This window comes from Crocuta crocuta, unplaced genomic scaffold (assembly GCF_008692635.1).
Source record: "Crocuta crocuta isolate KB4526 unplaced genomic scaffold, BGI_CrCroc_1.0 scaffold84, whole genome shotgun sequence".
NCBI lineage: Eukaryota > Metazoa > Chordata > Mammalia > Carnivora > Hyaenidae > Crocuta > Crocuta crocuta.
In genome coordinates, this window is record NW_027530213.1 from 7,829,970 (window position 1) to 7,852,803 (window position 22,834).

General features: G+C 49.1%; 1 protein-coding gene across 4 annotated transcripts in view; it reads right to left on the minus strand.

Annotated features, from left to right (window-relative positions):
• The window catches only part of EVA1C (eva-1 homolog C), a 75,991-nt gene that overhangs the window by 28,279 nt on the left and 24,878 nt on the right, over positions 1 to 22,834 (minus strand). For 3 of the 4 annotated variants that reach the window (XM_077765522.1, XM_077765521.1, XM_077765519.1), the window contains exons 2-4: positions 11,278 to 11,474; positions 8,258 to 8,381; positions 356 to 508 (exon numbers count right to left, since the gene is read on the minus strand). In XM_077765522.1, the coding sequence (XP_077621648.1) occupies positions 356 to 508; positions 8,258 to 8,381; positions 11,278 to 11,474 (474 nt within the window). Of the gene's footprint in view, positions 1 to 355; positions 509 to 8,257; positions 8,382 to 11,277; positions 11,475 to 11,863; positions 11,881 to 22,834 lie in introns of those variants that run through there. The other variant, XM_077765523.1, reaches the window with a different exon arrangement.

The following is a 22,834-nucleotide window of genomic DNA, read 5'->3' on the forward strand; positions in this document are numbered from 1 at the left end:
CTGTTTCCAGCCTGCTACTCTGCAGAATTCAGACTCGAGATTGAACACCTGTTCTTATCTGAGTTCCCAGACTGCCAACCCCGCAGGTGCCAGATTTACCATGTCCCACCATGGTGGGAGCACCCTAACAATAGCCACATGGAAACACTTACCAGGGGCGCCTGGGTGGCCCAGTCAGTTAAGCGTCGGACTTGGTTTTGGCTCAGGTCACCATCTCATGGTTCATGGGTTTGAGCCCTCTATTGGGCTCTGTGCTGACAGCTGTGGAGTCTGCTTAGGATTCTCTGTCTCTCTCTCTCTCTGCCCCTCACCCCCCTCAAAATAAATAAATTAACTTAAAAAGAAAAACACGTACCAAATGGAGGGACCCGCTCTGTTTCTGAGGAGCAGATGTCTGGCTCCTGGGCCCTCCTGCCATAGCTCGCAGAGTAGATGTTGAGAAACTTCGATGGGTGACAGTGCAACTTCAGCTCTTGGTCTTCACACACGGTTTTGTTTTTTAGTTCATCTGAAGCAGAAACAAAGATCAGCGGCACCATCAGCTTCCCCCAGAAGGGCTCAGGGGAGCCCTGCGCAAGCCTTGGGGCTGTACCCTGAGAAGGGCAGCGAGAACAACCNGGGTCTCTGAGCCTGGGAAACAACGCCCTCTGCAGGAAGAGGTGGGAATGACAGTCAGGTACACATGGAGGAGATGGGGGGTGGTGAGAGGGGTTGGGGAGGGGAAGGTGGATGGTGGTGGCGGTGGTGGTAGACATGGAAGTCAGGGCTTCCTGGCTTGGATTTGGGGATGGCCTTAGCCAGAAAGGATGTTTCTCTCTCCACCTGAGGTCACATATTCTTTAATTGAAGGGAGCCTTTCCTCAAATGTTGGCTTGGACCCACACAGGTAAAGACCAGGAATCACCTGATTGAAGAGCAAACCTCTGGAGAGAGCCTAATAAAACCTCACCGCCAGACTTCCAAATGTTCTAGCACACACTCCCATGTATATATTTAAAAAGAAAAATGATACAAAAGCGATTCTTTCTTTGGGTAGAATACAGGAAACAAACAGGGCACGTGTCTTCTGAAGAGCCCCTCCTTAGAGAAGGATGAAGACCTTGATCCAGGAGCAACTGAGGCTCGGGCTACTGTTGTGTGCTGCCTTCCGACTACCTGCACCAGGTCACAGACTCCCAAAGAATTTAGGGAAAGGTCTGTGTGTTTGTTTAATCTGCACGCCATCGTAAAGATTCCCTTTGCAATGTCACACAGTGTTGACATTGTAACTGCACTGCTGATGAAAATATAGCTTATTGCTTTTTCTTAAAGAATGTGCTGGAAAAGGTTCGTGGGTTCGAGCCCCGCGTCGGGCTCTGTGCTGACTGCCAGCTCAGAGCCTGGAGCCTGTTTCAGAATTCGTGACTCCCTCTCTCTCTGACCCTCCCCTGCTCACGCTGTCTCTCTCTCTCTCTCTCCTAGAAATTAAAAAAAAAAAAATGTTCTGGAAAAGCATTCAATTAATAAAAGAAATCATTCATAATGATTTGATTTTTAAAAGTAATAATAGAAACACACCAGACACGAAGGACCACATACTATATGATTTTATTTTTTTGAGATATCCAGAAAAGGCAAACCTACATTGAAGAAGGTGGGTTAGTGGTTCCCTGAGGTTGAGGGTTGGGAATGAAGGGAGATGACAATAAATGGACACAGGACATTTTTTTTGAGATGATGGAAATGTTCTAGATCTGGGTTATGGTGATGGTTACATGACTCAGTACAGTTACTGAAAATCACTGAACTGCACCAAAAATGGGTGATATTTATGTTATGCAAATTATATTTCAATAAAGATATTTCAAAAATAATAATAGCTAATATTTATTGAGCACTTCCTTGAATGAAGCCCTGTTGTAAGATCTTTAAATGTATCAATGAATTTTTTTTTAAGTAGGCTTCATGCCCAGTGCACAGCCCAATGTGGGGCTTGAACTCGTGATCCTGAGATCAAGACTTAAGCTGAGGTCTGTCGTGAGCTCAAGACCTAAGCCGAGATCAAGAGTCAGATGCTTAACTGACTCAGCCACCCAGATGTCCCTAAATGTATCAATGAATTTAATACTCAAAATAGCCCTTCTGGAAACTACTTCTTCATATCCTTGGCATGTTACATTTTGGATTTTTAAAGATTGTAACAGTGATTCATATAGTCAGGATGCTAACCTTCCTCTTTTATGTGTTATAAATATCTTTTTCCAGCCAGCCGCTTACGTTAAACTTTGCAAAAGCAAAGCAAAACAAAACATAAAAGGGACTACGGCCATTTATTTGCATGCGCAGTTCTCTTCTCTCCACCTCTCCACTGTTTTATAAAGAAAAAAAATCATCCTATCACCCTCCTCCCAGATTAGTTTTTACTTTGAAATCGCAACTGCAGAGCAAACAGGAACATTTTTCAGCCCAACAAGCCAACAGGAGCTACTGAGGGCTGCCTGGGATGGGGAGGAAGAACATGTCAAGGAAAACTAGCCCCCCTGCAAAGACCACGCCCCCCCCATGACCATGTCTCGCAGGACCATCTCCCAGGACCATCTCCCATGACCATTCCCCATAACCACCCCCATGACCATTCCCCATGATCACCTTCCATGACCACCTCCCATGATCACCTTCCATGACCACCTCCCATGACCACCCCCATGACCATCCCCCATGACTATTCCCCATGACCATCCCCATGATCACCTTCCATTACCACCTCCCATGACCACCTCCCATGACCACCCCCATGACAATCCCCCATGACCATCTTCCATGACCACCTCCCATGACCATCCCCATAACATTCCCCATGACCACCTTCCATGAACACCCCCATGCCCATCCCCCATGCCCATTCCCCATGACTATTCTCCATGGCCATCCCCCATGACTATCTTCCATTACCACCTCCCATAACCACTCCCCAACCCCCATTTCACCTCTCTGACTCAGTCATGTTTCTGGATTGGAGGCGCAGGCCATTCCCAGATCCCTCACAGATCTCAAGTTACAGCTTTCCAAACTGTGACTTGAAGCCTATTCTCTATTCGTGAAATCGATTTAGCAAATCGTGACCCGCAATTTTAAAAAACAAAGAAAAGTTTAGAAAATATCAAAGCGCTTCACACACACACGAAAGGATAAACACTATTTTGTAATTTTTAAAAATCCTTTCAGTTGTGTGTGAGCTATGCCGGGCCAAAAGGTAAAATGTTTTCCTTACTCTGTATTGTAATCAAATCAATCTGAAAGGCCCCACTGACGTCTTTCAGGAGAGCGTGAGTGGTAAACACAAAGGACAACAGTGGCCCATGGGACCTTCGAATCCTGGAGTCCTCAATGCTTAAGCTCCAAACTTCCAACACGAAAGAAAATAATTTCCAACTTTCCATAACTTGTAAGTGCCCATGTCTTTCTACACAAGACAGAGAAGCAACAGTCTGGCAAGTTTCAGGATCTCAAAGTACCACCAGCTCTGGTGCTGATAAACCTTACACTCTTTTTGTTTGTTTATTTTTGAAAGAGAGAGAGACAGAGACAGAGCACGAGCCAGGATGGGGCAGAGAGGGAGACAGAATCCAAAGCAGGCTCCAGGCTCTGAGCTGTCAGCACAGAGCCAGATGCTGGGCTCGAACCCACAAACCGTGAGATGATGACTTGAGCCAAAGTCAGACACTTAACCAACTGAGCCACCCAGGCGCCCTGACCTTACACTGTTCCTTAATCTGTGATGATGGGAACACTGAAGATGAATGACAGGTGTGAAGCAGAAACCAGGTTAAGACGCTCACCAAATTCCCGGGCAGCCTAGCGACCCACAAGGAACTCTCAGAGGAGGGAAGGTTCTGGGGTGACTAAGCAGTATTTACAATGCCCTTCACCCACTTGCTGGAATCTTAATACAACAAGTTTAAACCTAAAGCCAAGAAAAGCTTTGTTTTCTTTTTCTGAACAAAAAGAACACTGAGTCTGACCCTGACATTGAGGGTTTGACTTTGGTGAGTCACATCCGCACTGGTATGAGGTTTTCAGTGCTTTTTACGAGTAGACGCTAAATCCCACCGACACCGAAATACTGCCTGACTTCAAAGGCCCAGAATGAACGATGGCCTTTGATGCAGAACAGAGGGCATGGGTAGACACACCAAGAAAGAGCTCAAGCAAGCACCCTTCCAGAGTGCTGAAAAATGTCAAGAATGCCGTTAGTGGCAGAGCTCGCCAGAAAGGATGAAAACCAAGCCTTATCTCAGCAAACTGGAAGCTTCTCTTTTTAACAGGATGGGCTCTGTTTTCTTCCTTCCTTCCTTTCCCTTTCTTTCTCTCTCTCCCCCCTAGCTTTTCTTTCTTTCCCTCCTTTCTTCCTTTCTCTCCCTCTTTTCTTTCTCTCTCTCCCCTCTTTTCCTTCTTATTTCTCTCTCCCTCTCTTTTCTTTTTCTTCCTTCCATTCTCTCTTCTTTCTTTCTTTCTTTCTCTCTCTCTTTCCCTCTTTTCTTCCTTCCTTTTTCTTTCTTTCTCCTTCTTTTTCCTTCCTTCCTTCCTTTCTTTCTTTTTCCCTCTTTTTTCTTTCTTTCTTTTTCTCTCTCCCTCTCCTTTCTTTGTTTCTTTCTCCCTCTTTCTTCTTTCTTTCTTCCTCTTTTTTCTTTCTTTTTCTTTCTGCCTCTTCTTTCTTCGTTTCTTTCTTTCTTTCTTTCTTTCTTTCTTTCTTTCTTTCTTCTTTCTCTCTCTCTTTCTTTATCAGAATTTTTAAAAATTAGAAGAGGCTTTTTAAAGCCTGTCATGAAGTGCATTTATGAACCACCATCTCTCTGATGTATTAAGGCCCATACACTAAAGGAGAACTCGATGCTGGCCAAACTAAAGCAGAGTAAAACACCTCCATGTAAGGCCTCCAGTGATTCTGTCCTCAGATTATGGGCAAACCATCTCCCGGAATGGAGGGGCCTGTGTCACCTCACGTACTTGGGGTTACTTCTGTGTGATGATGTGTCACTTGGTTCCTTAAGAATGTGCTAATTTTCTGTCGCCTAAGGGTGACATTTCTGGGTCCTAAACACAGTGGAGCCACTAACAAAATTGCCACTTTTCTTAGAGAAAGGGAATTTATTTTAGAGCTGGGTGAGACTGCTCAGTGGTCTCAGATTAGAAAAGGCACACGCAGCCTTCCCAGTGGGCTTGGACCAGGAGGGTGGCGGGAGCCCGGGGAAGTGAGAGAGCCCGGACCACGGTAACAACGTCCCCCCTCCTGCTTCTGACAACTAGGGGCCTCTGTGGGTCCTCTTTAAAAAAGTCTTTTTAATGCTTATTTATTTTTGAGAGAGAGAGAAAGAAAAAGAGAGAGAGAGAGATACAGAGTATGAGCAGGGGAGGAGCAGAGAGAGAGACAGAATCCGAAGCAGGCTCCAGGCTCTGAGCTGTCAGCATAGAGCCCAACATGGGGCTCAAACTCACGAACCACAAGATCATGACCTGAGCCAAAGTCAGACGCTTAACCGACTAAGCCACCCAGGCGCCCCTCTGTGGGTCCTCTTCAATAACACAGATACACAGGTGCATATCAGTAGTGGCCTTCCACAGAGGGGCAGAGAGGGTGACTTTTGTGCTGTGATGAGAATGTGTTACTACTGATGTTTTTGACAATGGCCGTGCATGGCAATATTAACACGCAGACAGGTATTTACTCACTTTTACTGTGTTTTAAAAATTCTCTACGGTGTACCCTACTAGTGCCTGCACCCAGGGCAGACTTCACCGCAGCCCCCCAACATCTGAGGTCTCACTGCTTTCCAGTCAGTCACATCTTCAGCAAGAATGACCCTAATCTGCCGACTGGAATAATAGCTATCAGTTACTGAGCACAAGTGCAGGACACGTCCCGTGCTAAGCATCTTACACACAGCACTGTGTTTTCACAAGTCTACACAACACTGTAGTTTTACACTCTCTGCCACAGCTCGATGTGGAAGGTGCACTGACTTCACTCTACCGTTGGGTCACAGAGCCGACCCTGAACGTCTCCCTACGCTGTCCAAGGTCACGCAGCAGCCACACAGCAGCCAGGAATAGGGACCCAGAACTGCCTAAATCCCAAGCCTCACGGAAACCAAGATTCTCTGAAAGGATGAGATTTAAGGAGGTGAAGCAGGGTGCCCGCTTGGGGAAAGAAGGTTCTTTCTTTCTAGTGAGGTTTGCTGGTAAAACAGCTCTCCAACCATCCAGCAAGGCAAGACCTGATTTTCAGCGTGTGCCCATCTCCCTGGTGTCAATATTCCCGTTGTGGTGGATTTCACTACACACAGGCCGAGTTGGGGGAAACACACATAGTTGGCTGTCACCACGAAGGCTGGCTCCCCATGCCCCTGGCTGTAGCAGGTCAGGGGAGCCTTCTGATGATCAGTGTCAGTGTCACACTCAGGCTGGCCTCAGAGCCTAAGAGCCTCCGGGGTGAGAGGGCTGCAGAAAAAAGGCAGGAGGGGGTAGGAATGACCTCTGTTCCACCTTCCTCTCACAGCGGTGATAGGGACCACCTCCCAGCCTGCAGGACCTCAGGTCACCAATGTTTACCTTACCCAAGGCGCTCTGGTCTGAAGGATCACGTCCCCCTAAAATTCAGGTTGAAGTTCTGATGCCCAGCATGATGGGACTAGGGGACGGGGCCTTTGGGAGGTGCTTAGATCGTGCGGGTGGAGCCCCTGTGCATGGGATTAGGGTCTTGAATGAAAGAGACCCTAGAGAGATTCCTTACCCTCCCTGCCAAGTGTGGTTACAGCCAAAAGACCGCCATTTGTAAGGAAGTGGTCCCTTGGCAGGTACCAAATCTGCCAGCCCCTTAATCTCGGTCTTCCCAGCCTCCAGAACTACAAGAAATAAGCTTCTGTTGACTATAAGCCACCCAGTTGATGGCGTTTTCTTAGAGCAGCTCAAGCAGCCTAAGACACAGGTCTGTGCCCCTAATCTGTTATACACGGGGCAGCCAGAGGGGACTTGAAAACCCCAGCCACGCACCCTTCCTGCTTAATGCTGCCTTCCAGAAAGAGTCCACCTCCTTCCTTGGCCATCGGAGACCAGGGATCCTGCTCCAACTGCCCGGCGGGTGCTCCTGCTGGCTCCCCAAAGCCCCCTGCTCCCTCCGGCCACAGCCTTCCCTATGAAGTGCTCCTCTGTGCCCACCCCCTAACCTTCAGTTCTTTGACCCATCGCCCAAGAAAGCCTTCCCCGCAGCCCTGCCAGGCTCTGTCCCCACCGTCCCCCCCACCATGAGCTCCTGGCACGCTACCAAGAGAGTAGGGTCCTCCTGAGATGTTTTCTGGATAGATATGATCTTTCTGGAGAAAGCTGATATTTGCTAGAACCTAAAAGGCAAGAAGGAAGCAGCTAGGTGAAGTGAATGCTCGCGGGAAGAAAGAACGTGGAAGTGCTCCAGTCTGGAACCACCATCCAAGAAAGTTCTGCAAAACGTGAGTTGTCTTCATTCGCAACACCCGGCCTCACACCTGTGCGCAGAAGGCGCTCCATCAATAAGTGCTTTCTGGAAGTGACACGAGTGACCAGACCTCATTGCTGGCCACAGGAATGAGACTGTGGCCTGGCACTGACGTAGTTGAGGTTGGACAACCTCCATAGGGGCCTATTTATGTCTTTTACAGGTCAGTCCTTTGCAACTTCTCATTATGAAAAATTTCCAACATTGAGAAAATGTGAGAGAATATCAATGGGCGGCCATTTTTCCACTACGCACATTCTCTGTTAACATTAAAAAAATTTTTTTTAATTAAAAAAAATTCTTTTAATTTTTTTAAAAATTTATTTCTGCGAGAGAGATAGAGACAGCATGAGTAGGGGAGGGTCAGAGAGAGGGGGAGACAGAATCCAAAGACAGGCTCCAGGCTCTGAGCCAGCTGTCATCACAGAGCCTGACGTGGGGCTCAAACCCATGAACTGTGAGATCATGACCTGAGCTGAAGTCAGACGCTTAATCGACTGAGCCACCCAGGCGCCCCTACAAAGGATTTTTTGAATTCAAGGATTTGTAAGAACGCACACGGATATATGGGTGTACACAGACACACACACACACACACCAACCACAAAAAAATAGGTTGGACATCTCTGTTAACAAGTTTCCAAGTTGGACAAATGCCAACTGGTGGAGAATTCCCATCGGGGGTGTGAATTAAACAGGGAGCCCACACCCCAAACACACTGTTCCCTGCCCCCCACAGAAGTTACTTACTAGGCTGGCATTTAAAGGAGACCAGAAGGTATTTACTGCTTCCTGGACAAAGATCAGGTCCAAAAACACGGCTATTCACCAGGAGATGGCAGGCACGCTGGCTCTGGCATTCATCCAGCACCTTCTAAAATGAGGGGGGTAGAAAAGGGACAGGTTTGAAAACCACACATGGTGTCTGCAAGACCCCACACCCGGGCTGCTCCGGGCTCTGACAAGGAAGGGACACCCATCTGCTTGCCCTGGGGGCCACACAAAGAACCTTCAAGCAGCTATGAGCTGCGTCTGAGACAAACAACGCATCCCTCTGAATTGACCAGGTTGGTCTGGTTCCAGAGCAAGAAACCCTACCTGTGCCACACCCCCACCAGAAGACCAGCCTCCACTCTTCCCCAACTGGAAGTGTTGCTGATGGTTTGGGCCAAAGTGCTGCATCATGGAAGCTTCAGGAAACATGAGCGAGACCTGAGTACCTCAGAGTATGGGCTAGAGGGGACTCGGAGGTCCCTTCCAGGAGGTGTCCCTCTGGTTTTAGAGCTGAGAGAGCTCTGTGGGGATCAGGAGTCACAGCCATCACTCTTCACCCTTAGCAGCAGCCGGGCACAGACCACAGAGAACTCAGCATTTGGGGGAGGCCTTGGAGACCCAACCCAACACTGGCCAACCAATAAACTTTAAAAAGCTGAGTCCCTTGGGGGCGCCTGGGTGGCTTAGTCGGTTAAGCNCAAGACCTACTCATTTCCTGGGGAGCAACTTTCTTAGTAGACTACTCGGGCTTTCTGGTGAGCACTGGGCTTCAAAGTTTTCCTTCAAATCTCTCTTTCCCTCACCCCCCCGCCCCCCCACCAGGACAGTTCACACTCCTTTGTGAGTGAATCGGCTCTGGTTCCATGGAAGCCCACGAATCACCCTGTAGACAGTCATAAAGGGGCCTTGCTGCTGTGCTTCCTATCTCCAAACAGAACAGGTCTTGCCCGTGACAAACACAAGTGTCTTATGCTTAGTCGCTGCTAACGGGACACAAAGCACAGCACACAGTTCCCAAGAATTTACTTACTACTGTTGGACTGAATGTATCTCGGCTTCACGAGCCTGTCTGAACGGCCATGCTCTCATAGTAGATTCTGGAATATCTCCAGGAAGGATATTGGCCTTACCAGCTTTCCCCCGTCACCTCAGGGGCCCTGGCAGAGATGGTATGAAATCAGGAAAACCACCCAGGGACCCCTAGAGGTCGGTACACATCCTCATGGACGAGGGTCACCGTGAAATGACTCAGCCCGTGTGTGACTCCACGTATAACAACCACAGAGTGGGACTCGAGGCGGGGCTATTTCCAAATGGTGTAACTGCTGAAAGATGTTGGGGGGGGGACTTCCTGTTGACATTTAGTCACAGCCCAGATCAGCTGAGGTGCTCCCGGGGGGACATAGACACCTGCTCTCTCCAGTCTCAGACAACCTCACCCTGCAGAGGAGGAAACACCTTGCCTCAGTTCCCAAATGCTGCTCAAAAGACACAAAATAAAGGATCTCCCTGAACTCTGGATGAAAGAGCAGTGCGCGGAGATGTTTCTGGCAAACGAACCTTCTGAACAACATTGGAGGGGTGTTCACAAATGCTCTGGAAACGTCTGCTCCCCTGAGGCCTGCCCAGCAGAGCCAGGCACCCACACTGCAGTGACAGTGGTGCCCATTCGGTGCAGCTCTGGGGTGCCGGGAGTTCATATTTTCACAAAGTGGGCACCTGTCCTGTGGCCAACCAGCCAATGTTCTTTTTATGCACCTAGGAGAGCAGCAGGTGGCCTGGGGGCCAGGGATGGGGCGCAGGGCAGTTGGGGTGAGGACTGGGGGAGGGTCAACAGGGACACAGCTTGGGAGCAGCGCCCCAGGGGAAGGAATGGGGCCTGGGTGGGGCACACACAGGAAGTAACTGCTCATGGGGCCTCTCTTCCGGGATGTGGAAACCAAGTCCCAGGAAATTACTCAAACACATTCTCCGGGCTACTCAGCTGGTATCTTTACCAATTACATGCCACCCCTTGGTGGCATGCTTGGGATGGAAGCAGTAGATGGTGGAAGAAATAGAAAAATCCTTATAATATCATATGAAGTTTGCTTCTCCTCTTTGGACCTCAGGGGGAGCTACACAGCATTAACGCCAACTCCATCCATCCTTAGTCTTCCTAGAAAATTTACCTTTCCCCACATTTCCTGCAGCTGGAAAAAAAAAATCGGTAAGCCATGAGTAGTCTAAAATCACCACTGAAATACTAGTTTTGACCTCCTCTTCTATAAAATCTTTCCCTAATGCCAACACACAAAAAAAAAAAAGAAGAAGAAGAAGAAGAAGAAAAGAAAAAGAAAAAGAAAAAGAAAAAGAAAAAGAAAAAGAAAAAGAAAGACTTAGCTGCCCCCCCCCCAAATTCCTGGCACCATCTGATAGAACAAATTGGCAGAGGCCACCCAAAAAAGCTCGAAACAAGATTAAAGTCATTATCTACCACTGCAGAAGAAACCCTTTTTTTTTTTTTTTAAAGACAATGATCGCTATTTCCCTTCCTCGAGTGCCTTCTCTGAGAAGTTGGTCAGGATCTCGGCTGTCTGCCTCACAGAGGCCCTCGTGGTTTCCACTAAAGGAGTCACATTCCTTCTCTACTGGGGCATCGACTGGAGCTGTGGTCCTGGAGGGTGACTGTACTTTGCTTTACTGCAGCGAGGAGTATGTCTCTGAGTAATTTCACATGGCAGATGTAGTAAGGGAGCTCCCCAGCGAGTAGGAATTCCATTTAGTCTTGTTTGGTGAAGAACCCTTTCCAGAAGCAAGTAACAGCGCACTTGTGAAACTGGTGATTTGTAGAAGTTGGGGTTTTCGTGGATCAGGTTTGCTTTGAGTGAACTATATGATCACAAGCATATTTACAGAGAGAGACAGAGAGGGAGGGAGAGACGGGGGGGAGAGAGAGAGGGAGAGAGAGAGAGAAGACCATTTTATCATCCTAAAACATCTACAAAAGGTAATACCTGCAATGTCGTGGGTGCTGCGCAGGTTAAGCTGTCTTCGCTCTGGGAGGCAGGCGGCTGGGCACTACACATTTGGTGATCCTGCCCGTAGAAGGCCGACTGGACGCTGATCGTAGAATGCCGAGGACACTGGAGGTTCAGATGGTCCCCATCGCAGGCATAGGCGGTGTGGTTCTGCAGGAGTTTGGTTAGATAACCTGGAAGACATTCAGCTGGTTACAGGAGGGCCAGGAACTCAGCACTCCTTCACAGATCTCCGGGCAGGAGGATCCTGGCTCCCCAGGGGAAGGGGCTGCTCTGTCCGGAAGATGCCGGAGGGAGCCTCCTGAGCGGCTCTCATGGAGAAGACCCCACACGAGCCTGGAAGCTGAGGCTGATGGAGTGGGTGCCGGTTTTCCCATCTGGGTCATAAACTTTGGTCTGGAATGGTCCATGGGAAGCCTGGGAGGGCTCTTTCCCTTTGGGATGAGCCAGGAGCCAAGAAATCCTGAAGCATCTCTATAAAGTGGGAAATAATTCCAAGTGGGGGTCCCTTGGCCATGTAGATGCCTGTCTCTGGAGAGATTTGGACACTAGAATCTCCTACTTGCTAGGCTGGGTCTTCCTGGAGCAAGGAGGTGCCATTTTAGTTTGGGGTAACCACTCCTGGGCCCTGGATGGGAGTGTGGAGTAAGGGCCTGCTCTGTGGGCAGGGGAAAGGTGGGGAGGGGGGAGGTGGCAGGGATCTGCTGCAGGATGAACAGTGAACTTCAAATTCATGTTCACCGGGAGTCTCAGATGTCACTTATTTGGAAACAGCCTCCTCGCAGATGTAATTAGTTAAGATAAGGTCCTCCTGGAGGAGACGGGCCCTTGGTAGGTGTGACTAACGCCCTTATAAGAAGAGACAGAGAGAAGACAGCCTTGTGGAGACTGGAGAGAGACATCTACAAGCCTAGGGACCCCCAAAGACTGCCTGCAGCCACCACAAGCTGGAAGGGGCTGGAAAGATTCTGCCTTAGAACCTTCAGAGACAGCACGGCTCTATGACACCTTGACCTCAGCCTTCCAGCCTCCAGAGCCCCGAGGGACTGATTTTCTGCTGTTTTCAGCCACCCCAGCGTCCGGTCATTTGTTACAAACTCATACAGGTCCCCGGTCCCAAGCGTCCCTGGCTCCTTCTCCAACAGGAGAAGTCGGGTGAGCCCTGGCGCCCCGGGCTCTGGGGAGCCTCGTGCGCAGACAGCCTGGACCACTTCTCAGAAAGGAGGAAGGAAGGCTCATCTGAAATGTAGATTCCTTTCCTCCTTCTCACACCTCGTGAGGTCAGTCGCCAGGCAGCTGGGAGGGAAGCCAGGGACTTTCTGGTGAGGTGTGTGGGAGACGGCTGGCAGGCCTCGGCCTCGGAGGGGGCGGAGGGGGTGCGGAGGAAGGCAGTTTCCGAACTCCCCAATTCCCACACAGATGGCCTGTGCTTGAGTTGCTCCTGGTGAGGTTTCACAATCCTCCCAGGCCACGATTCTCTGCAAAGGGCCCCCACCCCGGCTCCCCGGCCTTCCCCGAAAGTCACAGTGAAAGAGGCCCTGACCTGTCCGCCACAGGTTGGTCACACTTGCCAACCGGAAGGTGAAGAGGGGGAGCGCTCGGTGGCACATGTAACTCAGACCTGAGGCCTCTCACCGCAGCCTCCTTTATCCTTCCCACCCTTGAAAGAGGCCAGAAGAAAGCCAACAAGTCCGCTACCCCGAGCTGGCTTCACTTGGAGAGAAAGACCCTAGCCTGAGCAGCAAAACTGACATCGGGCGGGGCGGCTGGAGACAGGGTCCTGCTGGTTAGAACGACGTCAACACCCTCACTGTGCCCCCTGCCAGGCGTGGAAAGAGGAGAGACAGAGACCCCTCGGTGGTCCGACAGCCACAAGTTGGTGGCATCTCCCTGCAGGCCCTGGGAAAGCCATGAGCTGGGAAAGTTCCAGCCCCTTTGTGGGATCTCAGCTCCCCCTGATGAGCCACACCAGGGGGCTCAGAGTCACCCTCATGTCCCCCCCCCCAAGCCAGCACCCACCCTGACACTCCCCAGGCGGGAGCCCCTCCCCCAAGCTAGCACCCACCCTGACACTCCCCAGGCGGGAGCCCCTCCCTTGAAGCTCTTCAAACTCATCATTAAAGCTTTCTTGCCCGTCACCACACCCTCCCCCAGGACCGCGCTGGGTGACCAGCTGACTAAAATGTTAAATTAATCCTGGGAGCCGGACTTCGGCTTAATGGTTTGTCCCCACAGGCCACGCGTTACTCTAGCCACATGAAGGAAATGACAGGGCTGTGGGGGAGACATAAGGCAGAAGGGGCCTGGGCCCCAGATTCATGGAGAAGATTCATGGAGGCTTCTCCACAAACTGTTACATGCGTAGGAATTAAACGTCTTCTGTTTGGACCCTTCTTCTATTTGTCGTGCAGTCTGTCCCCAGTAAACAGAACTTGATCTCTGTGGGACCATTTACATCAAAACCATGACCCGCGTGCAGTGCAGTGGCCTGAGCCCCCGTGCGTGCCAGATTTGTATTCTGACAGTGATGTTCTTGAGGCAGAAGCTCAAGGCAGATCATGGCCTCTCGAGGACTTCTGGGCCCTTCTACACATTAAGGGGGAGAGGAACGTGTCAGTCCTAACAGCGTGAGGTACGAAGAAGACACTTCAGCAGCAAAATCTGCTCTAGAGTCAGTCCAATTGCTTCTTCAGAAACCTATGCCTGTGTCCACACAACGGAATATTTTTCAGCACTAAAATGAAGCGAGGGAGGAAACCATAAACAGACACGGAGGACCCACACACACTAGTAAGCGAAAGAAGCCAGGCTGAAAAGGCTACAGACTGTATGATTCCAATGACATGACGTCCTGGGAAAGATAACGCTACGGAGATGGTAGAAAGATGGGTGGTTATCAGATGTTTGGGGAAGGGAGGGATGAACAGGGGGAGCACAGAGGATTTCAGGGCAATACAACTACCCTGAGGACACGAGAGTGATGGACACTTGTCATCATACGCCGTCAAAACCTACAGCATGCAACACCCAGAGGGAACCCAGAGGTAAACTGTGGACTGTGTCCCATACTGTGATGTGTCAATGCGGGTTCATTGATTGTAACACATGTGCCACCCCAATGGGGAACATGGACGGTGGGGGAGACGTTGTGGGTAGGCGCAAGGGGCATCTGGGAGCTCTCTCTAGCTCCCATTCAATTTTGTTGTGAACCTGAAACTGTTTTACAAATGAATGTCTATTTAGGGGCACCTGGGTGGCTCAGTCGGTTAAGCATCCGACTCTTGGTATAGGCTCAGGTCATGATCTCCTGGGCTTGTGAGTTCAAGCCTGGGGTTGGGTTCTGTGCTAGCAGCTCGGAGCATGCTTTGGAATCTCTCTGTCCCTCTCTCTCTCTCTCTGCTCCTCTGTGCTTGTGCTCCCATCTCTCTCTCTCTCTCTTTCTCAAAAATAAATAAACATTAAAAAGAAGAAGCCTATTTAAAAGAAAATAATTAAAACCACTTGGGCTTCCCCAGAATAAGGTTAACCTTTGGAGAAGAGGGATTGGCGACAGGGAGGGGACGTGAGGGTGAGCTGGACAAGCTCCTTCCTTGATCTGAAAGGCGGATCCATGTTTTACTTTGTGAAAGGTCGCCCAGCGGCACACAAGGGATAGGTGCACTTTTTTGTAGGGAGGTCAATAAAACTGTTTAAAAATCCTTTCTGGGGCCAATGCCTTTAAACCAAAGAAGGACATCTAGACACCATGGGGCCTATGGAGGATCGACAGGCCAAGGGCAGTGGTTGGGTATCACATTCTACACCGGCCACATCCACAACAGAGGCCACTCTAGAGTGACGGCAGAAGGTGTCCATGAGGATGGACCACTGGCCCTCATGCCTTGGGGTCCCTCCACATTTGCTTCCCATGCCTCCTTCTGATTGGCCCACTCCATTAGAAGCTACTATGAGGTCAGGAAGAAGGACAAGTTAGAACTATCCAGTGTTTTCAGCAACAAAGAGGACATCAAGGACCTTTGTGAGAGGCATTTGGGACGGTCAGTGGGGACATAAGCCACTGAGCGGAAATTGAGGAAATCCAAGATGGTCCATGGGCTAGACAGAGCAGTGGCCTCCCAGTGACGTCCACAGGTCCCCATCCCCCGAGCCTGTGAGCACGTTACTTTACATTGTAAAAGGGACTTTGAGGTTGTGATTAAATTAGAAATCTGGAGATGGAGAGTGATCCTGGAGGATGTGAGAGGCCCAGCAGAATCACCAAGGTCCTTATAAGATCGTCAACATGGACAGAAGATGTGAAAATGGAACCAGAGGTTGAAGCGATGCAGCCACGAGTCGAAGAATATAGGTGGTTTCTAGAAACTGGAAAAGGCAAGGAAACGGACCATGTCCTGAAGCCTCCAGAAGAATGCAGCACTGCTCACACCTTGATTTCAGACCTCTGATTTCCAGAACTGTAAGAAAATAAATCTGTACCGTTTTAGGCCACTAAGTGTGTGACTGTTACAGCAGCCACAGGGAACACATGGTTTATACAGGTGGCTCTTGCAACAACTTGGTAAAGAGGAGAAGAGACACAGGGCTTAAGGTCCAAGAACTGATGTCCGGGGCAAGATTTTTAAATGACTGTGATTGAGTTAAGACTGGGAGAGACCTATGCATGCATGTGTGTGTGTGTGTGTGTGTGTGTGTGTGTATAAATACATATGTAGATGAGCCCTAGGTCATGTGTAAATTATATTTCTCTGTGGGTTGAGGTGGAACACATTTGAAAGTGGGTATTAGCAGGAGGTCGCTTGAGATGTTGGAGTGTGGGTTCCAAGCTAAATAGAGGGCCAGAAACGAGCACAGGAGAGGCCCGAGGAAACAGAGGTCAGCTCAGATCCAGCAAGCTCAGGGTGGGTGCAACCACACCAGCGGGCTGGAGAGGCAGGAGACGGTTGTGCCCCAAGTGATTTCGAGGTGGTGCGCTTGCAGACGATGGCAATGTCCAAGAAGTGGCCATGGAAGAGGGCGTGAGAAGCAGGTGGAGGGGAAGGTTGCTGGAGATGAGGACGCCCCTCTGGACCAGGCATCTCCCAGGATAAAGGTAGGAATTGGGATGGAGCAGGAGCCTCCTGCCAAGGTTGACCTTAAACAAAGGGCAGATAACAGATGACCTGCGCCCAGTCGAATGCCCTTTCCAGTGTGCTGTCCGGCTTCCCCAGTGAGCACGCGCACTCTTTCCGTCGCGTTGGGCAGAATCAACACACGACTTAGTGTTCCAGTCCATTCAGGGTGCTGTGATGAAACACCACAGATGGGGTGGCTTTAAGCCACAGAAATTCATTTCTCCCAGTTCTGGAGGCTGGAAAGCCCAATATCAAGGTACCAGCATGACTGCACTACAGCGAGGTCCCTCTTCCTGGATCAGAGCTAGCGCCGTCTTGCTGGGTCCTCACAGTGGTGGAAGGGGCTGTGGAACCCTGTGGCATCTCTTTTATAAGACATTAACGGGATTAGGGAATCTCATTCATAAAGACGCCACCCTAATGACCTATTGACCTTCCAAAGGCCCTACCTGCTAAAACCATCACCGTTGGGGATTAGGATTTCAACACATGAATTTTGAAGGGACACAAACATTCAGACCACAGCACTTGGTTTCTATATACCTTGGTTTCTTGGCTGGTTCAAATGAGATCCCTTTTATTTATTTTTATTTTATTTTTTACTTCTGAGAGAGAGACAGCATGAGCAGGGGAGGGCCACAGAAAGAGGGAGACACAGAATCTGAAGCAGGCTCCAGGCTCTGAGCTGTCAGCACAGAGCCTAACATGGGGCTCGAACCTACGAACCGTGAGATCATGACCTGAGCCAAAGTCAGACGCTCAACGGACTGAGCCACCCAGGTGCCCCGAGATCCCATTTAAAGAATGACTACTAATGTGGCTTTTTGTTATCAGTTCTCTCTGGATCAAATGCCCCATCATTCTGGATCAATCAAAAATGCTTTATTTCTTAATATGCTCAGACAGAGCTCTTGGTGTAGCTCTACGCATGTGGGCAAATATTTACTATCCTGAAAGAAGGTAGAAGAGCAAGCTGTTAAGAAATCAGTCCTTAGAGCCTGGTGTGGCCTGGAAATACTCTGTTGATCCTTGCTCATTTCCCAGAGTTTAGGGGCCAAGGTACATCTTACATTTAACTCCAAGATCTGCCCCCACAGTTTTGGCCATGGCTAGAACTTTCCTCAAAGGATCATCCTGCAAGGCCTGGCTGGGTTGGGCAAATCCTAGAGTAGTTTTGATAAAGGCTTTTATGTTTTCCTTATTTTAAAGGCAGACGGATAATTCATGGGGAAGAAGCCCCCTAAGAATGCCAGGAGCTCTCCTCTGTCTTCAGAAAGACGAGGGGAAGTCACTCTTGGGATGCTCATACCTGTCACTTTTATGAGGAAAAGCCATTTATACAGAAAAACTCCAGTGGCCAGAGAATGACCCAATTTTCAAGGAATCATGGGTGTGTCTCAAAGTGTCCCATGAGAGAACAAACATTACACAGGGGAAAAAGGTGTTAGAGCAAAATGAGGTTAGGATGCACTGGTTGAAACAAGGCAAACACAGGTCTTTCCCTGAAGGATTTCCCAGAGTCACAGAATGGCCCATGCACTCCGCAACTGTCAAGCATCAGAAATAGGAGGTAGAATCCCTCGCACGTAATTGACCAGCCCTCCATTTTTTTTTTCATTATGCATCTGAAGATTACTGTTAAATGCATCATTCTTAAGGAAACATTTAGAGCTCCGTAAGACACAGCCAGTGCTTAATGAATAAACATGGATAATTTCAGAAGGCACTTCAGAGTCCCATATGGTTGCAGAATCTTTATGCGGCGTTGGTGGACAGGGAGGAGGAGCGGGGAGCAGGAGATTAAAAGCCTGAGGGGCAGGGGGCCTGGGTGGCTCAGTCGGTTAAGCGTCCGACTTCAGCTCAGGTCATGAATTCACTGTTCGTGGGTTCGAGCCCCTCATCGGGTTTTGTGCTGACAGCTAGCTCAGAGCCTGGAGCCTGCTTCAGATTCTGTGTCTCCCTCTCTCTGACCCTCCCCTGCTCATGCTGTCTCTCTCTCTCAAAAATAAATAAAATATAAAAAAAATTAAAAAAATAAAAGCCTGAGGGGCACCTGGGGGGTCAGTCGGTTAAGCGTCCGACTTCGGCTCAGGTCATGATCTCACAGTTTGTGGGTTCGAGCCACATGTTGTCGGGCTGTGCTGACAGCTCAGAGCCTGGAGCCTGCTTCCGATTCTGTCTCCTTCCCTCTCTGCCCACACCACCCCCCCACTCTGTCTCTCTGTCAAATAAATAAATAAATATTGAAAAGTTAAAAAAACAAAGCCTGCAAGCAGAGGTCAAAGTGGCACTAAGATGTGTGACTGTGGCCATCACCTCTCAGCCTCCCTGTCCTCACGTTTACAGTGAGGATCGGGTGACTTAACGGAGAGAGCACCTTTATCAGCCACAATCCACGGCATCTGCATAGAGTATCACTCTTGTATTGTCAATCTTAGAGAATGGGAATTTACACAGAGCTCTTCGGCGGCTCGCAAATCAAACCGCATTCCATCAGCCCTGTCTGCTCTGAGCGCCGATGGGAAGATGGTCAACTCACGGACAAGCACACAGCCCAGTCGCCACCCTCATGGTCCACAAACATCACTGCTCTGCTTGAAGGGAAAGGGGAATTTTCCTCCTTTCGTGCCTGCCTGCCTTCCGTCTTTCCTTCATCCCTCCCTCCCTTCCTTCTGTTCTTCTTTCTCTCTCCTTCTCTCTCTCTTTCCTTTTTTTTAAATAATTAAGGTGTATGGGGCACCTGGCTGCCTCAGTCGGTAAAGCCTGCGACCCTTGATCTCAGGGTTGTAAGTTCTAGGCCCATGCTGGGCCGAGAGATTACTTACAACTTAAAAAATAGCAATAATAATTAAGGTTTACAACATCACAATATTGAGAACAGGCCAAGCAAGCTGCAAATCCCTCCTCCTTTCTTTTTGGAAGTCAGAGCCCTGCACGAGAGTCCAGGTTTCCCGAGGGCTAATGGCTGCCTGAGTCACTCTAAGCACAGGATGTAAGTACATCAGTTGCTGGCCCCACATCCGTGTGCAAAAGTCCCCTATTCACCAGGGGCCAATTTCCCAATCTTCCTTCTGGGAAGAGAGTGGAATTCAACTATATTGTCCTTGCTACCCCCACACACACCTATTTAATACAGCAGCACCTTCCAATCCATTAATGCCTTAGATAAGTGACTACACCCTTTTATTCACAAATACTCAAAGGTGTTTCTACATGTTTGAAGTCCTTTTCCAGAAAAGGGTTTTTTTTTTCCTTTTGTGTTTGTGAGCGTGTTTGGAGAATTGGCAAAAGCAGGGCAGTGGGCAGCCCACGTGGCTTCGGGGCAATGAGTCAGTGTTTCTAAGAGAGCAGGAAAGGGCCCACAATGGATACAGGGCTCGTGACTGGGCACCACACACCCAAGTGCATTAAGATCAAAAAGTAAAGGGGCACCTGGGTGGCTTAGTCGGTTAAGCGTCCGACTTTCCCTTAGGTCATGATCTCGCGGTTCGTGGGTTCGAGCCCCGCGTCGGGCTCTGTGCTGACTGCCAGCTCGGAGCCTGGAGCCTGTTTCGGATTCTGTATCTCCCTCTCTCTCTGACCCTCCCCTGCTCATGCTGTCTCTCTCTCTCTCTCCCTCCTAGAAATAAATAAAAATATTTTTAAAAAAATTTTTTAAAAAAAAGATCAAAAAGTAAAGTCAGTCTCCGTGATTTCTCTAGGCCCGGGTCTGGCACAAGAAAGTTGAACCTGGAGACTGATGACGAGAACGACAGCCATCAGCACATATCGTAGATGTTTGAGGGGGAATCACAAAGGCGAGGGGCCGCTCTCTGACCTAACGGTGAGCTGAGGTCTTGGTACCAAAACAGACCAGAGAAGGACAGAAGGGGAACTGCGGGTCTATATGGGGTACAGACCACACATTTTCTTCTGAGCACATGGGGGACTATCTTTCCCAGCCCCACTGTTTGGGCCAGTGGAGAGTTCTGGCCAATGGGAAGAGGACACAAGTGATGTCAGGCACATGCAGATCTAGCCCTTGAGATTCCACGTGACCCTCCACTTGCTCTCTCTCCCATCTGCTGTCACATGTGGAAGACAGAAGGGACAGGGACAGCTCTGAGGACCCAGAAGATGGGGTGGCACAAGATGGAAGGAATCTGGGCCCCTGAATGACCGCATGAACACAACCTTCCCCTTTTCTTTTCTTTTTTTTTTATAATTTTTTTTTATATTTTTATTTATTTCTAGGAGAGAGAGAGACAGCGTGAGCAGGGGAGGGTCAGAGAGAGAGGGAGTCACAGACTGAAACAGGCTCCAGGCTCCGAGCTGGCAGTCAGCACAGAGCCCGACGCAGGGCTCCAACCCACGAACCGTGAGATCATGACCTGAGCGAAAGTCGGACGCTTAACCGACTAAGCCACCCAGGCGCCCCAACCTTCCCCTTTTCTAAGTACACTGGATCACGGCACGGGCAAGAACTAACCCTTTATTCTGTTATTCCCCCGGGGTTTGGGAGTTGTGTGTTTTGGCGGCTAGCCTACCCTATCTAGTACTCCAGCATTCTGTCAATCGGTACTTGGGTTAAGTAGAAAGCTGGCAGGACTCTAAGAAGTACTGAAAACTTTCACCAAACACCCCTGCCCCCATTGGTTTGTGACGGTACTGTTGACACCATTCCACATGACCTTCAATCCCATCAGGGGAGTCATTTCTTTGAGTCAAGACCTTGATACAGGTAAAGTGAGTTAAATTACTAAGGAGTTCAAAGGGATTAGCAGCCTCATTAATCAGTCACGGCTCTTCATAATAACACTGACTTTTTAATGTTTTATTTATTTCTGAGAGAGAGAGAAGGAGAGAGAGACAGCATGAGCAGGGGAGGTCAGAGAGAGAGGGAGATACAGAATCTGAAACAGGCTCCAGACTCTGAGCTGGCAGTCAGCACAGAGCCCGACGCGGGGCCCGAACCCAAGAACTGTGAGATCATGACCTGAACCGAAGTTGGATGCTTAACCGACTGAGCCACCCAGGCGCCCCAACACTGACTTTCAAAAAGTGCATTAGCAAAAGTGGAAAGCAGAGGCTGGTGGGCTTTGATGGAACGCTCCCAAGGCAGGCAATATACTTGTTTCCACGTAGGGATGGACGTGGGAGAGGGCGTGGGGCTGTGACCATGCTGGGTGATGCCCTGCATCAGAAGTACCAAAGCCACAGAGGTAGTAGCCACAGGCTCTGAGTGGGGGGAATTCACGCTCTGGGCCCTCTCAGACCAGAGGCTTCTTTGGGGAAACTGAGCATACCGTCTTTAGATCTCTGTTTCATCATCTGTAAAACCGAAGACTTATGCCTACTTGTTAGTGTTGATGTGCAAGGGATAAGAAATAGCATAAGTAGGGAACCTTATAGAGTGGCTGGTGCGTTGTTTTTCTTCCCTGACGAGAGCATGAGTGTACTAGAAGAAAACTAGACTGGCAGTCCAGTCTCTGGAAGAGGGAGCCCCAAAGAAGGCAAGGATAACGAATACCCCAAAGGCACTTCTTCCCAGCTTAGCCTTGGTTTGGTCTTGGGACAAAGATTTCTGTAAAAAAAGTAGATGATGTTTGCTTTCCTATTCTATAAACTTGTCCCCAAACAGGGGGCTTAGCTCCATGATGGGGTGATTATGCCATTAATCATTTGTCTGTAGGGTTTTCAGGGTGCTGTAGAAGCATTTTTCATTGAAACAGCACAATGCTCCCTAAAAAAAAAAAAAAAAAAAAAAAAAAACAAAGATAAGTGCTCATTTGGGNAAAAAAAAAAAAAAAAAAAAAAAAAAACCCAGATAAGTGCTCATTTGGGTAAGTTTGTTGGCTTCTGAAAGGCACTTTTCAGCCTACAAATTCCGAAGTCCAATTTCCAACCACTTTTTCTCAACAAAGTCACCAATTCTCTTTGAGGACAAAACTGCTTGGTTTTCTTAAAGTCAAATAAAAATACTATTTCCAAAGGCATAAACCCGATAAACTTTCCATGTTTGCTCATGCTTCCAAAAGCATTTAAAGGAATCCCAAAGTGTATTGATTAAAATACTCTCCAATATCTAATCAGACATGGAGTAAATAACCCTGGAAACTGACTGCTGACCTTTGTCAAAGAAAGTGACATCCCTGCCCCACTACCACGGGCTCTCTCGGTGACTTTTCTGTCTTGAAAATGAACATCCTGGGCACCTGGACAGTCGGTTAAGCGTCTAACCTCAGCTCAGGTCTTGATCTCACAGTTTGTGGGTTCAACCCCCGCATTTGGCTCTGTGCTGACAGCTCAGAGCCTGCAGCCTGCTTTGGATTCTGAGCCCTCCCCTTCCCCTCCCCGTCCTTTCCCAGCTTGTGCTCTGTCTCTCTGTCTCTCTCTCTCTGAAAAATAAAATAAAAACATTTTAAAAACTGAACATCCTGTGT